General features: G+C 36.8%; 1 protein-coding gene across 3 annotated transcripts in view; it reads left to right on the forward strand.

The window, feature by feature from the left end:
* epb41l4b (erythrocyte membrane protein band 4.1 like 4B) overlaps nucleotides 1–16,254 on the forward strand; it is a 29,461-nt gene that overhangs the window by 2,293 nt on the left and 10,914 nt on the right. For all 3 annotated transcript variants that reach the window (XR_007139468.1, XM_027172409.2, XM_027172417.2), the window contains exons 2-7: nucleotides 10,214–10,318; nucleotides 10,705–10,747; nucleotides 14,007–14,085; nucleotides 14,584–14,628; nucleotides 15,358–15,410; nucleotides 15,561–15,681. Coding sequence is in view for 2 of the 3 variants with exons in the window: in XM_027172409.2 (XP_027028210.1) it covers nucleotides 10,214–10,318; nucleotides 10,705–10,747; nucleotides 14,007–14,085; nucleotides 14,584–14,628; nucleotides 15,358–15,410; nucleotides 15,561–15,681 (446 nt within the window). In the remaining variant the exon portion in view is untranslated. The remainder of the gene's footprint in view (nucleotides 1–10,213; nucleotides 10,319–10,704; nucleotides 10,748–14,006; nucleotides 14,086–14,583; nucleotides 14,629–15,357; nucleotides 15,411–15,560; nucleotides 15,682–16,254) is intronic.

Consider the following 16,254-nt stretch of genomic DNA (forward strand, 5'->3'; position numbering starts at 1 on the left):
AAATCTTGATCAACTTTGTATCAACATGAATATTTTTAAAAGACATTTTGAATAGATTCGTTATCAGTGTATAAATAATAAATTTTTGCATAAAGGATTTAACCATCTCTTCTCAAGGAACTACAGACTTTTTCGATATTTACAAAATGCTCATATCTAACAAGAACCCAGACAAAATGTAGCACTGGTAGAAAAAAGTAAGATAATCAACAGGAAGAAAATGGACTAACTTGCTTTTGTAATTGCAAAAGAAACCAAAAAGGGAGTTTAAAATAAAAAAGAAACAAGGTTGAGTGGGACAAATGATGATCAGTGATTTGTTGTTGGTGAAATTGTTGATCAAGTGATGGGTCATTAGGAACATATGAGGTTCACACATATCAGTGACATGCACTTGTATTGCTGTACTGAGTTTTGGACAGTCCTTAACGTCTCTTCAATAGGTGCTAGGTTTGCTCAATAGGTGCTCGGTTTCTACTGGAGAATTGCTCTGGGATAATTTTCTTGCCATATTGTGATTCCTCTTGGTCATCCTGGAAAAGGTCCACACTACATCATGGTCATCATCTGTACCATTGTTGTCTTGTCATGTGTTTCAGGAAAGGAATTCGAACATGCTGAATAAAGCACACTCATCTTTTGTTTCTTGTTAAATTTGCATTTTTACATGAATGTGAGTTGATGCGAAGCTTATTTGATTTATTTCCGTGTCGTAGAAATTTATACATGACCTGCTGTTTGTTTTAATGTGTCAGCGTGAGTGCTGCAGATGCAGTATAATACAAATGTTCTTAATTTATTGTGAATTGTTTAACTTCTCTTTCACTTTTAAAGCAGGAAGGTGAGCTCTATGCTCTGCCAGACCCTAATGGAGTCAGTTGATGAAATTGATCTATGCCCAAATTGTTTTAAGACCAGCATCGAGGACAGCATGATATTGTCGCATGTACTGTAGTACGCCTCACTCACTATATGGAAACACTGCGGTTTATTCGTTATTAGGCTGCAATGTTATAACAGTGAGTGCAGCATGGTTGAATCATTTAAGCTCCTTTGCTGCGTTGTTTTGGCAGGAAACGAAACGGGTAATACATCTGTAGAACTGCTTTGCATACAGAGAAAGACTGAGATGTACTTTTAATGGCTGCATCTCGTTCTCTTAACGTCTGACAATCAGAGCTTCTGACGATCAAAGCATAATGGAGCGTATCAGTGACAGCAGCATTAAGTACTCTGTAAAACTGGAATTAAAGCTACCTTTAAAACTAACACTAGAAAATCTGCCTCCTTTTGTTCAAAATATGAAAATATCTTGAGCCAGCAGGATACCTTTAGGTGCCCTTTTTAGCCATCATTGCTATAAATTTTAAGCTTTTTAATCTACAACACAGATTGGTTGTTTTTACACAGTTTATTCTGTCACAACAACTCAAAACCTAGATCTGGTTTTGGTCCAAAGCCAGGTTTAACTAACCCTCCAGAATATGTTTCACAGAAAGTGCAAGGAAATGCCAGAGACTTCTCTGAAAATATGCAGACAACTGTGTGCCAGTTTCCTTCTCTGTATATCAGGTAGATCTGTGTGTTATGCATAGCAGATGTGAAGCATGATGTGAACATGTACAATTTATTTGTGATTAAAAACAAGTGGGTCTTGAAGTGGGCATATGCCTCAGAGGTGCTTATTTAAAGTGCCATTGAAAACAATCAGACAGTGGAAACTTAATCTTGCATCAAGGCTGTGGAAATGAATTGAAATATTCACAAATGGGAAGTTTGGAGCATGTAGAGCAGACGTCCATCAGAAAAACCTTTACCTTTTGTGTCCCATGTGGTTCATTGGTTGGAGACAGAGGCTTTAGTCCAGAATGCATTAGGGCATGATTGGCCTGATTTATAGCTTTATGAATTTCGGCTGCTGTCTCTTTTATGGATGATACTGCAACATATATCTGACAGACTACGTAACCATTTTTGTTCATAGCCAGGTTCTGGCCAAACTGGCTTTAGTTCAATCTGTTGTTCATATTGCTACCAACAACCCCACCTTAGCATCAGGTTTGTATTTATTGAGTACTGTCATGGTGGGTGCACTACCAGAATGTATAATGAACCCCATGTCTGACTTTGAGTACAGGGCTTCACCCTTGCTCCCCCACCTGGGTCACACAGATTGACATGGTGTGACATGATGGAGACCTTTTATAGGCTATTAATATGGGGTCACAGTCACAATGAGACGGTTTCAGCTATGGGTATTCAACAAAGAATCACACACAATGAAATAATCCAGATCTGAAGAAAACTTCCCTGGAGCTTCTTCACTTACTATTAGAACCATTTCTACATGCATAACCATCTGTCTTGTATTTCCACACAGTTGCTTTAGCATTCTGAGCACTCGGGCTCCTCTGTCTTTATTATCAGCATGGTGTACAACACTTTCTTAGCCTCCTAAAAAAAATCTGCTGCATTTGTATAATAGAAAAAAACAAAAAAACTAAATTCAGGTTCAGTCATTCATTTTCTAATGAACAATAAATGCTGACATATGATTAGCTTACAAAAATTTGTGTACCAAATAAAAGGGTTTTTATAAGCGTTTTATTTAATGATGGGTTTTTTTTTTTAAAAAAAAAAAGACAAAACTCTTCTCATGTTGTCTCTTGACAACTGGAGATTAAGAGATTTTCAGAGATAAGAGAGTTTTTAAGAGATCGCTCGTCATCTGGTTATAATAGTATTGTGTCATCTAGTTCTAATCGTATTAATCCAAAGAAGAAATTTCCCCCTGGATCTCCTTTGACATAGGAGAGGAATGGTAATGCGGTTCCGTATATGGGCATGTAATTGTTGGGCACGTGCCATATCAAAGCTTGAAGGTCAAATGCGGCAGCAATCAGAGAACAGTAACCACTCCCCATGAGAGTGGCCCAAAACCTCCTGACACAATCACTTGAATTGTTTTTGAACTGCATGCTCTCATAATCCAAGTAAGGTTTTGCTTTAACATGATTCAGCTGTTTGTGTTACTGTTTTTTTGTTTGTTTGTTTGTTTTAAAGCCTGCACTTTAGATATACGACCTTTATCCCTTTATATTAGGCTTTAGATATTTTTATCTGACCGGTGTTGTGCCTGTGATTATTTGAGAGGCGGAAATCAATGTAGACGCTGCTAATTATTCTTGCATAATTCGAAACTCCTATAAATCATCGGCACTCCAAAAAACACACCTGCCATCTGCATTCAAACAGACGTCCGACACGTGATAAAGGACTCCGATCAATATTCAAATACTGTCTGCATGTTTCTAAGGCTAGCAAAATGAAATCCCATCATGCCACGTTCTGCATATAGACTCGGACAGTCATTAAAGACTAGGCAACACATTACAATGCAAAATTACCTGTGCAGTTTTATTTCCAAAAAAGTGAATTTACGATTCAGTCAGTGATTAGAGGTTAAATTCATTTTGAGGTTCAGGACATGTTATCCAAAGACTCCACATCTTTACCATGTCTACAGAAGGCTGGACCACCAGGAAAAAAGATTTACATCCTTATTAATATTATACTACAGATTCATACTTCTCTCAGATTATAGTCTGATATATAAAGCATGATATGGCAAAACCTAACTGTGGCAATTACTGGAAACATAATACTTTGTTACTGAATACTGGGACTTTTTCACTCAACCTTTTGACAAGAGTGATTTCAGCATTTGAAAGACAATGAGCATGCACCTGTCTTATCTGCAACTAAAAGGGATGGACCTCAAACTGTTTCACATGGATATCTCATTACCTATGCAGCCTCCCAAGCCCCTACAAAAGAGGGAGATGTTATTTGATGTTATTTATTATTAACATTAAGACTTCATTTTGCCTGTACAGAAATGCTTTTCATGGCAAAAGTATGTACTGTATGTAAGTCTGGCCTTTAAAATAGCAGAAGGAAAGAACTATACTAAAAGCAATATACTGTAGGATTTAATTGATAATATTAAACACTTCTCTTAAATAAACAAGGCTTTTATGAATCCCTTCATTACTATGAATGCCTGAACTCAACCACTGCTGTGTCACATTAGTGGAATACAACATCTCTTGCTGCCATCACAGAGGGAGATGGTAAATTTCCCTTTTACTCCTAGGAGGCTATTAAATGCCCTCAGGGGTTTAGGGAAAACTCTGGCACTCCCAAAAATATATGCCAATTTATATAAGATAATTATATTTGACTTCGAACCATCAGCCTAGGTTTAAAAAAAACATGCATTTTCTTAATTTTTAATGTTATTATTATTATTATTATTATTATTTTAATTAAATATGGATTAATTGCTTTTCTATAATGTCCATGCTGTTAAAAGACCAAAAGCTCTCTCAATTGTAGACATGGTACTGATACACAAACACACACATACAGAGATCCTGTCTTAATTCTCCATTCTTACAAATAAATTAATTTTAATTTTAAACAAAATATTCACACCCGGTGGCAGTGGTACAATTTGTATTTCTGTTTCTCAGTTCACAAACCTGAAGAGGTTGACAAAGTGAAATATTCATTCTTGGCTTGTATTATTTATGTGCCAGGTTTTTCAAGGATCTTATTAGGGCATATTCTGGTTTTTATATTTTGTACCAAATACCACATATTAAATTACGCCTCGTCTGAGTTCTGTATAAGGCCTGGTTTATACACAGACATATTTGTAAAGATGTGAGGACATTGTGTGCATGTGTTTGCTTAGGTGTCTTGTTTTTTTAATCATATTTGTCCACCGAGCTCTTAGTTCTCAGAATGGGGATGGGGATCCTTTAGTTTCAGCCTCAGACTTCACACCTATGAGACATTGGCTGAAAGTCTGATCCATACGGGACACAATATTGAAAACACTTCGAGTTTTGAAGTGATTGTCTGATTGGTGGGATTCTGCAGGATTTCTAAGAGATGTGCATGTTGTGTTTTTTTACACAGTTATGCTAGTCTGCCTTAAAACAAAGCCCTCATAACACTTCCCTCATGGTAGAAGGAAACCGTCATGTTTACAAATGTGACGCTGGATTTTTCAAACGATGAGAAGTTGACAGTATTGACAATATATGTATTGACGATACATGATTGCACGCTGGTCTGTTTGACATTGACTTTCCATTCAAGAACCTAAAACATGATGCTAAACAAAACGAACCGTGTTTAGTTGCTTTACATGTCAGTCAGATGCCCTTTTGAGTAGTCCTTAGCAAACAGAAGCTGCTATATAGTCCAGAATTTCTGTCATCGATCTGAAGGTTCTGCTACATACTGTAAAACTAGATGTGCCTTAAAATCATGTGACTATCATGGAGTTTACAGTCAACTAAAGTATCAAGATTATGTTATGGTTGATAATCAGTTCAGTGACTGATCATAACTGAGGTTAATCCAAAATTCAGTAACTACTTTTGGGGGATTTTTTTTTACTCTGCACTAAGGGATAAGAAATAGCAAAAATAATTAAAAGTCTTGCTTTTAATTACAGGATGAATGGAGAAAAACAAAGTATGGATGTAGGTGCAATGAAACCGTGAGGCAGTCATGGCCTAATGGTTAGAGAGTCTGATTCGTAACCCTAAGGTTGTGGGTTCGAGTTTCGGGCCGGTCACGACTGAGGTGCCCTTGAGCAAGGCACCAAACCCCCAACTTACTTATACATATTAAATTGCACTATCAATACTTTCACCTTGTGCTTATTGTTAACTACCCCAACACTTTAACTTGCTAATAAAGATGAACTGAGACACTCTTAATAACTCTTCATATCCTATATAAATATATAGATCAAAATACTGCTAAGATTCTGAAAGTCTGCAGGTATAATGTATAAACCATCCATAAGTCTATAATGAGGTAGAGGTCTGAGTAACACTGCACATAATTTCACTGCAAACTTCACTAATAACAACTCAAGTCTAAATACGGTGCAATATACTCACCCTAACCCAGTTATCACTGTTTTTATGTACATTGTTTAGAGATATAAGGAAGCATGCAAAAGTACAGACATTTTGTTTTTTCTGGCTCTGAACCCTGAGAACACTTCACATCCTAGAAGCATGGGAATTAAAGATACAAAATGGCAAATGGAGTTTTCTTATCAATGGAGAGATCACCCAGATCATTTGGACAGACTACAGGAAATTAGATGTTCAGTGACGTATGCTAGGTTTCACAAATAAGCCGCTTGATTATGTAACAAAAGGATGGCATAATACAACTATTAAAAACATCTTGCTAGCTTATAATATTATATTATATCCATCTCCGGTTCACACCTAGTGTTCCTTTATAGATTAGTTTCACAATACAGGTGGACTGCTACTGCATTCATTTCGATGTACAAGGAGTAATAACCAACAATGTGTTTTCATGACAGTGCAGATAAAGTCATTATTTAACTACAGGTTCCTGTAGGAAGGTGGAGCGTTTCTATTCTTTTTAAAATGATGTAATTTCCAGGTATGTCAAAGATTTTCAAATAATAAGAAGGAAGTCACTGGTGTTTCTTTTTTGTATTCTTCTATATTTTGGTAGTTAGCCGGGATTTTAAGAGTTTTAAAGCCGTTTCTCTACTAATTCGTTAAAAGGAGCTAACCTGAGTGAACTTCTTAATTCATTGTACTGCAAGCTAGCAAGCTAACTGGAATTAACGTTAGATACTTAGCTGACATCAAACAAACTAGCAAACTTTAGTGGATAGCCAGAAGAAACTCAGGCTGACCAGTTCCTGTCTGTCAAACCACAGGCTGAGCTGGTCAAACTGGTAGACCATCATTGTTTTTAACTTATTTTGCAGCTTCCTTACTACACATCTCTACTAAATCTCCCATCAGATTGTTGTTCATTAACATGAAGCACATCAAAACAAAAAAACTCCACCGATGTGGCAAGAACATGAACCCAATATGGAACAGGAGCAGGTAAAACATGTGACTTGCTCATGTGACATAATTATCGCATAACACAACCATGACACATTCCTCTGAGGTAGCATTAATGTGGTCATGCTACAGGTTTTGTATTTTTAATACAACTACATTTTCAGAGCTGTTTTTATAACATTGCCTTCTGTTCTGTATCTGTTTTCATTCTTGTAACAGATTCTTGGATCTACTCTCTTAAAAGAAATCATGTTAAAATGAACGAAATAGTCAGGGAAGAAAAAAAAACAATCCTCACAATCCTGTAACAGTAAGTTACAGCCAGTGTCAGTGAAGTTCCTTGTGAGTGACAGCAGCTTCTGCCAATCAGAAGAGAGATATTGAGAGAGCTTAAACAAACAGGAGAGTAAAAGAGTTCAATTTTACATGCATTACATTATTGGGAGGGAAAAAAGAACTGATGAAAACACAAGAAATTTGTTTAAACAACAAATAAGAATATGATGAAATCCAGATCATACGTGTGTATAACAGCAATGCTGACAGAAACAGCCTGAAGTAAACAAATAAAAAAAGCTACTCCTTATGAGAAATGAAGCTAAAAAATTATTACTGATATTTTACCATTATTAAATATATAATACCCATCAAAACAGTCATAAACAAGGCTTTTAACATAAGACATAAATAGTACTTATTACAACTCAACTATTTGTTCAAATTTAGCAAGTCAGAAATATATCACAGGATTCACTACAGAACTGTGCAAGAAATTATAAAATAAAATGGCTGATTTTAAAAATGTTAAATAAAACCCTCTCAACGTATTTGGTATATAGGATACGATAAGAGAACTTTATTGTTTGTCACAGAAGTCTTCAAGAGTACCCAAGAAATAAATCTAAACGAAAATTTAGAGAATTAAGATGATATTGCTCATGGTATGATGGAATTAATTGGCAAACATCTTTTTTTATTTAATGCATTTTAATTACAGAAGACATTAGTAGAGGTGGTATATAGTTTAGTCAATATTTTTCAATACAATTTTTAAAATAATTTTAGAAATAAGTTAGCTCTGTTTTTCTTTTTCTTTGAAATTGTGTTAACTTTTAGAGCATTGTTTTTGTCAATATAAAAATTAGTTTTGGTGACATACTCACACCTTCAGGGTTGGGGTTCGATTCCTGCCTGCACCACATGTGTGGAGTTTGCATGTTGTCCTCAGTCCTCTGGGGACTCCAGTTTCCTCCCCCAGTCTAAAGACATGCCTTGTAGGCTGATTTGCATCCCTGAATTGTTTGTTGTGTGTAGATGGATGGATGGATGGATGGATGGATGGATGGATGGATGAAAAATAATTGTGATAAAATCATGGTTTGTGTTTGTGCTTGAAAAAATGATGTGATGATAGTTTTGTCAGATTACACACCCCTTAAGTAGAACCAATTGAGAAAGCACCTATATTTAGCTAAAACTATCTAGTGAACTCAAACTTTAGGTGTGTCGTTTGTTCTATGAGGGTATGTGATGTTTATGATTCCACATAAGTTCAGATTACAGATACACTGAAAATGAGAGCTAATCTGCTTGTTATGAGATTTTGTGCTTTTATCTGGTACTCTGTGTTTCTCACTGACAAACTGATGTGCAATAAAATGAGTTTATTCAGAAATACTGAGTAACCATGAGTATTCTGTACTTGGGGTATGTCCCAAACTGTTCAACAACCATACTACATTTACATTTCTGGCATTTAGCAGAAGCTTTTATCCAAAGTGACCAATGTATACAACTGAGCAATTGAGGGTTATAAGGGCATTGCTCAGGGTCGCAGCAGCGACACTTTAGTGCAACTGGGATTCAAACGCACGACCTTACGATCGGTAGTCCAACACCTTAACCATTAGGCTACCACATACTAAATAGTAGATCATTACACAATTGGTGTCATTGTAGGTGAGGTATACTATTTATTGCGCATTGGTCACAGGCTTGAATTCTATGAGATTAATAATAGCAGTGGAGGAATAGCGCAGCACTCCTCATATTATGAATTATGATGCTTTTCCAGAAGTAACTAATTCAAAAAGCTTCATTTTTATATTTCTTTCTGTCACTAAGCGGAGGAGGCGTTATGATTTCAGATCATTTGTCCATCCGTACAGTCAGTCTGAGATTCTCTTTCGAGCTGTAACTCAGGAATTAGGAAATATTTTTGGAGGATTTATATGGAATTATTTTTAACTGCAGAAAACTGATTGGATTTTTTTATTCAAACTGGGTCAAGGTCACCTCAAGGTCAAATTTCTGCAATAGATGTTCCTCAGTAGCTTCCTTTGTGTTTTGAAATATTTTGAGTAATTAAGGGATACACATTTGTAATAAGGACTAGCCATTTGTTGATACCCAATGTGTCTCCCTGATTGTTTTATCTTCAAGTTCTGTTTCTTTATTCATTTCTGTACAACTTGCAACTACTGTTTTTTCTGGTGGACTGAGTTAGAGGTTCCTCAATTATTTCATCTCCCCCATTGTGCAGAAGAAATAAAACCTAGCCCTGCAACTGAATTTTACACATGATTGCAAAACCTTGGCTTATTCCATTTCTTAGTGCACTGCTTCAATAAGTCACTGGGTGTTTTATACTGATCCAGTATGTAACATGTTTTTAGATAATGGTATGATCATACAAGGACACTGTGAATAGGCAATTTAAATAAACAACCCAGGCCAACAAAGGAGGACTCTTCTTGAGAGCATAACTTTATCTTTTGATAACAATATAGTGTAAGGTCTTATAAACCTTGAGTCATGAGTCATAGAACACAATGTATTTAATTAAGAAAAAAAACTGAGTCTTAGAATATATGTAGGTTTTAAAGTCAATTCTGAATCTCAGTTTTTGTATGGTGATTTTTTTAATTTAAATTGCCTCTTTGTAGTGACTTTGTGATTGATGAGTGTGAATAACAAACTCCTTGTCATATTTTTGTGCTTTGAATGCATTTGAATGCTGCCTCATTTGTTAGTCTCTGAATGGTGCGTCAGGAAGGTGTCATCATGCAGCCATGTAAATGTTGTGTGGCTTACACAAGCCGGTTATGCCAGGCCCCACAAAGGCCTGCTGAATCCTGTAGAAAACATTGTTGTACTCCACATCCTTCTGTAACATTTATGTGTGTGTGTTTGTGTGTGTGTGTGTGTGTGTGTGTGTGTGTGTGTGTGTGTGTGTGTGTGTGTGTGTGTGTGTGTGTGTGTGTGTGTGTGTGTGTGTGTGACAGAAAAATGCAAAGGGACAGGACCTGTTTGATCAAATCATGTATCATTTGGACCTTGTGGAGGCTGATTATTTTGGACTGCAGTTCATGGACCCGGAGCAGGTTACGGTGAGTGCTAATCTATAAATAGGCGTGTGTGTGTGTGTGTGTGTGTGTGTGTGTGTGTGTGTGTGTGTGTGTGTGTGTGTGTGTGTGTGTGTGTGTGTGTGTGTGTGTGTGTGTGTGTGTGTGTGTGTGTGTGTGTGTGTGTGCGTGTGTGTGCGTGTGTGTGAGTGAGTGAAAGAGAAGGAGGTACTGAACTTGAATCTAAAAGTGTGTGTGATAGAGCCGCTCCACATCAATCAGAGCAATGGCACTTTACTTCCTCACAGCTATTGTGCTAACTTGTTCTCTCTCTCTCTCTCTCTCTCTCTCTCTCTCTCTCTCTCTCTCTCTCTCTCTCTCTCTCTCTCCCCCTCTCTGTCTTTGTCTTTCATTCTCATTTTTTTCTTCAGCATTGGCTGGATGTTGCCAAACCCATAAAAAAGCAGATTAGATGTAAGTCCTCAACACGCACGCGCACACACACATACACATGCACAGGTATTATAGCATGAAATGGTTGGGTAATAGCAGGTGTCTGAGGTCCTTTTGCTTGTTATCTGCGGTTGTCATGGTGATATGTCTTATGAGTGGGTGTAAGAGTGTTTACTTTGTGGATGGGGCAGAAGCCAGACCCAGTTGTGTAAGATAAGACATGCCCACTGCAGGTAGCTGGTGTGAAATTGAAACAGCTGGCTTGTAAAACACAAAGTTGCCTTTAATATATGTAAAGCATATAAGGTGCAAGTTTTACATGTGTATGTATGTTAATCAGTCAAGCCTGTGTAATTGGTGGTTTGGTGCTGTTCAGCTAAAACAGGCTGAAAAATGACCTTTGAACCTATATTAATAACCCTCGACAACGCATTTACTCAGAAGATACGTATTTAGACGTCTTCCAAAATATCTTGGAGTTCATATTGAGTATTAAAGTGAAGAACTGCATAAAGCTGTGGTTGTTGACACAGTTAAAATACTGTAAGTTTCTTTTTTTGCAATACTATTAAATTATCTTGTTTTAAATATGTTATATACATACAGTCATGGCCAAAATTGTTGGCACCCCTAAAATTTTTCCAGAAAATAAAGTATTGTAATTACACATGTTTTGCTATTCACATGTTTATTTCCTTTGTGTGTATTGAAACAACACAAAAAATGAAATAAATAAATAAAAACACAGGCAATTTGACATAATTTCACACAAAACTCACACAAAAATGGGCCGGACAAAATTATTGGCACCCTTTCAAAATTGTGGATAAATTGTGATGCTCCTTTAAACTCACCTGGGGCAAGTAACAGGTGTGGGCAATATAAAGATCACATCTGAAAGCAGATAAAAAGTTGACTCAGTCTTTGCATTGTGTGTCTGTGTGCCACACTAAGCATAAAGAACAGAAAGAGGAGAAGAGAACTGTCTGAGGACTTCTGAGCTTCTGCTAAATTGTGGAAAAATATCAACAATCTCAAGGTTACAAGCCCAGCTCCAGAGAGCTCTAGCTGTTCCTTTGTCCACAGTGCACAACATGATCAAGAAGTTTGCAACCCTTGGCACTGTAGCTTATCTCCCAAGACGTGGACGGAAGAAAAAAAATTGATGAAAGGTTGCAACACAGGACAGTCCGGATGGTGGATAAGCAGCCCCAAACAAGTTCCAAAGAAATTCAAGCTGTCTTTAATGCTCAGGGTGCATCAGTGTCAGCGCGATCTATCCGTCAACATTTGAATGAAAAGAAACGCTATGGCAGGAGACCCAGGAGGACCCCACTGCTGACACGGAGACATAAAGAAGCAAGACTTCAGTTTGCCAAAATGAAAAGAACACAGTACCTACAGTCAAATATGGTGGACGTTTAAAGATGTTTTGGGGTTGTTTTGGTGCCTTTGCATTGGGTGCCTTGACATCATGAAATTTGAGGATTAGCAAAGGATTTTGGGTTACAATGTAGGGCCCAGTGTCAGAAAGCTGGGTTTGCGTCTAAGATAATGGGTCTTCCAGCAGGACAATGACCCCAAACTTACTCGAAAAAGCACCCAGAAACTGATGGCAGCAAAGTGCTGGAGAGTTCTGAAGTGGCCAGCAATGAGTCCAGATCTAAATCCCATTGAACACCTGTGGAGGGATCTTAAAATTGTTTTTGGGAAAAGGCGCCCTTCCGATATGAGAGACCTGGAGCAGTTTGCAAGGAAGAGTGGTCCAAAATTCTAGGTGAGTGGTGTAAAAAGCTTATTGATGGAAGTGGAAGCTTATAGGAAGTGATTGATGTCAGTTATTTTTTCCAAAGGGTGTGCAACCAAATATTAAGTTAAGGGGGCCAATAATTTTGTCCGGCCCATTTTTGGAGTTTTGTGTGAAATTATGTCAAATTTGCTTTTTAAATTTTTTTTTGGTGTTGTTTCAATACACACAAAGGAAATAAACACGTGTATAGCAAAACGTGTGTAATTGCAATGCTTTTCTGTGAGAAATACTTCGCTACTTTATGAAAATAGCTAGCCTGGCATTAAAAGAACAATAAACAAACAAGCAAATAAACAAACATATTTGTGTAGATGTATTTGAAATGAAAATCTTGACAACCTTTAGACATTTTGCATAGAATCCATAATTTTCAAAGTCATAATAAAAATAGCAGATTAGCAGACACATCAGAGTGGCAGACAATTGTGGAGGAGTTTTGAAATTTCCACCCTTGAGGACCTGCCCCCCATTAGCACTATATAGTCTTCTCTAGCCATTTCCTGTGTGAAATATGTGTGCCGTCTTTGTCCGTAAAGGTGAATAGAGAATGTTGTTTACAGTAACCATTGCGTTACAGGTTTCTACATAATAATAGTGTTTAGGATATAGAAATTCATTTGTACATTTATAATCCCACCCTCCAGTGTCACCCAAATGAGGGTGAGGTTCACTTTTGAGTCTGGTTCCTCTTAAAGTTTCTTCCTCTTATACTGTATCTAAGGGAGGTTTTCCTCACCACAGTCACCTCAGTCACTTTAGACTTGTTCATTGTGGATAAATACAAACACATTTAAATATAAGTCTAATATTATTCTTGAATGTTTATTATATTAATCTTTGTATATTATGAATCTTTTGTATTATGTTTCTTATGTTCTGTAAAGCTGCTTTGAGACAATGTCCATTGTTAAAAGTGCTATACAAAAAACGTTATTTGAACTGAATTGAATTCAGAGATTTTTCATCATTCATGCAAGATCCTTCAGGCTACGTATTAAACATATGCATATACCTCTGAACACTTGTCTACCTCAACCCCTCAGAATGCTCATCTTGCTCAACTCTTCATCCTCTTCAAGGTTGGCTGTTGTGCATATACTTTAGTTATTAGCATTTTGTGTAATAAACCTATGGACAGTTTGGAAACAACTTGATATCAAGAACTCACTGGTGCACATTTTATTTCATCCTTACCCACTTCAGTTCTATACAGGCTTCAGATTACTCTTGAGTCATACTGGAAGTGTGCACGAACTGATGTGTGTCTCTATGACAACTTAGTGTGGCCTTGGGCTTTGATTTTTTTTTTTCTTACTTTTTTCTTTATTTCTTTTCTTCAGCCTCTGTTTTCACATCTGTCTATTGATGAAAATCTCATTTCAGCCATGCTTTTTTTTTTTGCTTCACTTGCTACACAGTGTTTTTACAGTGATTAAACCCAGTTCTATTCTAACCCCGGTTCTTTTTCAGACGGACCATCGTACAGGCTGTTTTTCAGGGTGAAGTTCTACTCATCAGAACCTAATAACCTTCATGAGGAGTTCACAAGGTAAAAAGTAAAGCAGCATTGTTTGATGTAGGTATTTATTTAAATATTTGTTATGTGTGGTAAAATCTTGTCTGTTTCATTATTTATACTATATTATTTATATTATTCTTTTATTAATATTTCTTTGTCTCAAGAAGTAATTAATAGAAATGTCTATAGATCGGTAGAATCAACTTGCACGTTCTTTTTCACTTTTCAGTAAATATGAGGCTTTTTATTTAACTATGGATCTAATATATTAAAATAAATGATTTATTTTACTAAAATATATCATTTGTTAAATACTATGAATTTTACAGTAAGTATAATGAACTCTAATAAAACATTAACACTATAAATGTGTGTGAAAAGCCTTAATAAGCTCTAAAGTACTATACCCATGTACAATCATGCTGACGATCAGACATTATATATAAATAAAGTAAAATGAAGTGGAACATGAGTGTTTATAATTTGGTGGCTGGACTATGATCTTCTAACCGACTCTGTTTTTCTTAGGTACCTCTTTGTGCTGCAGCTCAGACAAGACATTCTGTCTGGCAAGTAAGAATTACTTTCACACACTGCAGAAATAAAGCCAAACTGATGTAACCTCAGTAGTACCAATAGTAACGTTTTTGCTTTCTGAAATATTTTTTGGGACGTTCCACAAGAGTCATGTGCAGTATTTTGCCATCTCTCCACACTCATTTATCAATAATATTTAATGCCTAAGTGTGATCTTAATTCTGGGAAGTGTGAATCAGGCTGTGGCAGTCGAATAGTAATAAGCTACTTCATATTCATGCGATGAGTCGAAGTTGTGTCGAAAGAGTAAGGAATAAATGTTGCTGATCTTGCTGACGTTTCCAAAGTTGTGTAAGAAATACACATGCACACTCATGAGGTCTTGCTTTCTGCTACAGTCCAGTAGACTCCCTCTTTCAGTGTCTTAATGTGGGTCTGATCCCCTGGGAGCTGCTCTGCTCTTTTAATAAAAGAAACTGTGATGAGGACCAACACTAGCTTCTAAATTAAGAGCATTGACACACTTTCCCACACAGGGGATACACTCCTTCTATACTCATTCTTTCTCCAGTGGCATCTCTCGCTCTTTCTCTTACACATACATACAGAGAAATACTGTATGTCTACTGGGTCTTTAGCTCACACTCTCTTGGTCTTGGTTTAAAGAATAGAGCACAAAACTGCCTCATATTCATAAAGTCTGGTGTAATAACACATTTACAAGTCATTTGTTGCATCAATAAGCCTTTCCTTTTCCCTGAGCAGATTAAAGTGTCCATATGATGTATCTGTGGATCTTGGGGCTTATTGCCTACAGAGTGAGTCCATATATGTGTGTTAGTGTTTGTATATGTACATGTATGTGGGTGTTGGTATTAGGTGTGTACAATTTCTCTTTGCATTTGTGTACTTACAATATAGTATGTTCTGTAGTTACACATACTCTGTCCTGTGTGTGCCTTGTGCAGGTGAGTTGGGAGATTGCGACCCATTAGAACACACTCCGCTGTTGGTGTCAGAGTTCCGGTTCTCACCTAACCAGTCAGAGATAATGGAGGCGGACATTTACCGCAAATGGGCCGAGTGCAGGTAAGCTAAAAAATTCTGCATTTCGGGATAGTCTGTCAGCAACTACATTATCATTAGTGCCCTGAAAGGTGTCTGTATGACTGGTCTGTTTGTCTCGGGTGCTGTGTGGGTGGGTGTCGCTGGCACTGATTAAAGTGTGGTAGAGTCATTCATACAGTGTCAGATTAAAACCTACCTATTGACCCCGTGATAATCCTGCAGACAGAAACAGGCCAAAAAGATTTTTCTAAAAAGATTTTCTGTGTAGATTTGATTATACTGCTGGAACGAGTACACATTTAATTCTCTGTGCATTCACCACTAAAATGATTACATATTAAATCTTTTTGAAATGACAGATTTGATTTCTGTAACTTTTCTGGTTTCCTAATACTTACATGTAGATAGATTTCATTTTGTTAGACAACTGTTAGACTGTTTTTGGTAAACAAATGTACAGAAACAGGTATTCTACAGTTAAATAACATGTTTGGATTTCCCTTGTTTGCAATAACTCAAGCTTAATAGTGAAATAGTTTTTATATACATCCGTTTTTCATACATTCACCGGCCACTTTATTAAGAATCCTGGTA

This window comes from Tachysurus fulvidraco, chromosome 25, assembly GCF_022655615.1.
Source record: "Tachysurus fulvidraco isolate hzauxx_2018 chromosome 25, HZAU_PFXX_2.0, whole genome shotgun sequence".
Taxonomy (NCBI): Eukaryota; Metazoa; Chordata; class Actinopteri; order Siluriformes; family Bagridae; genus Tachysurus; species Tachysurus fulvidraco.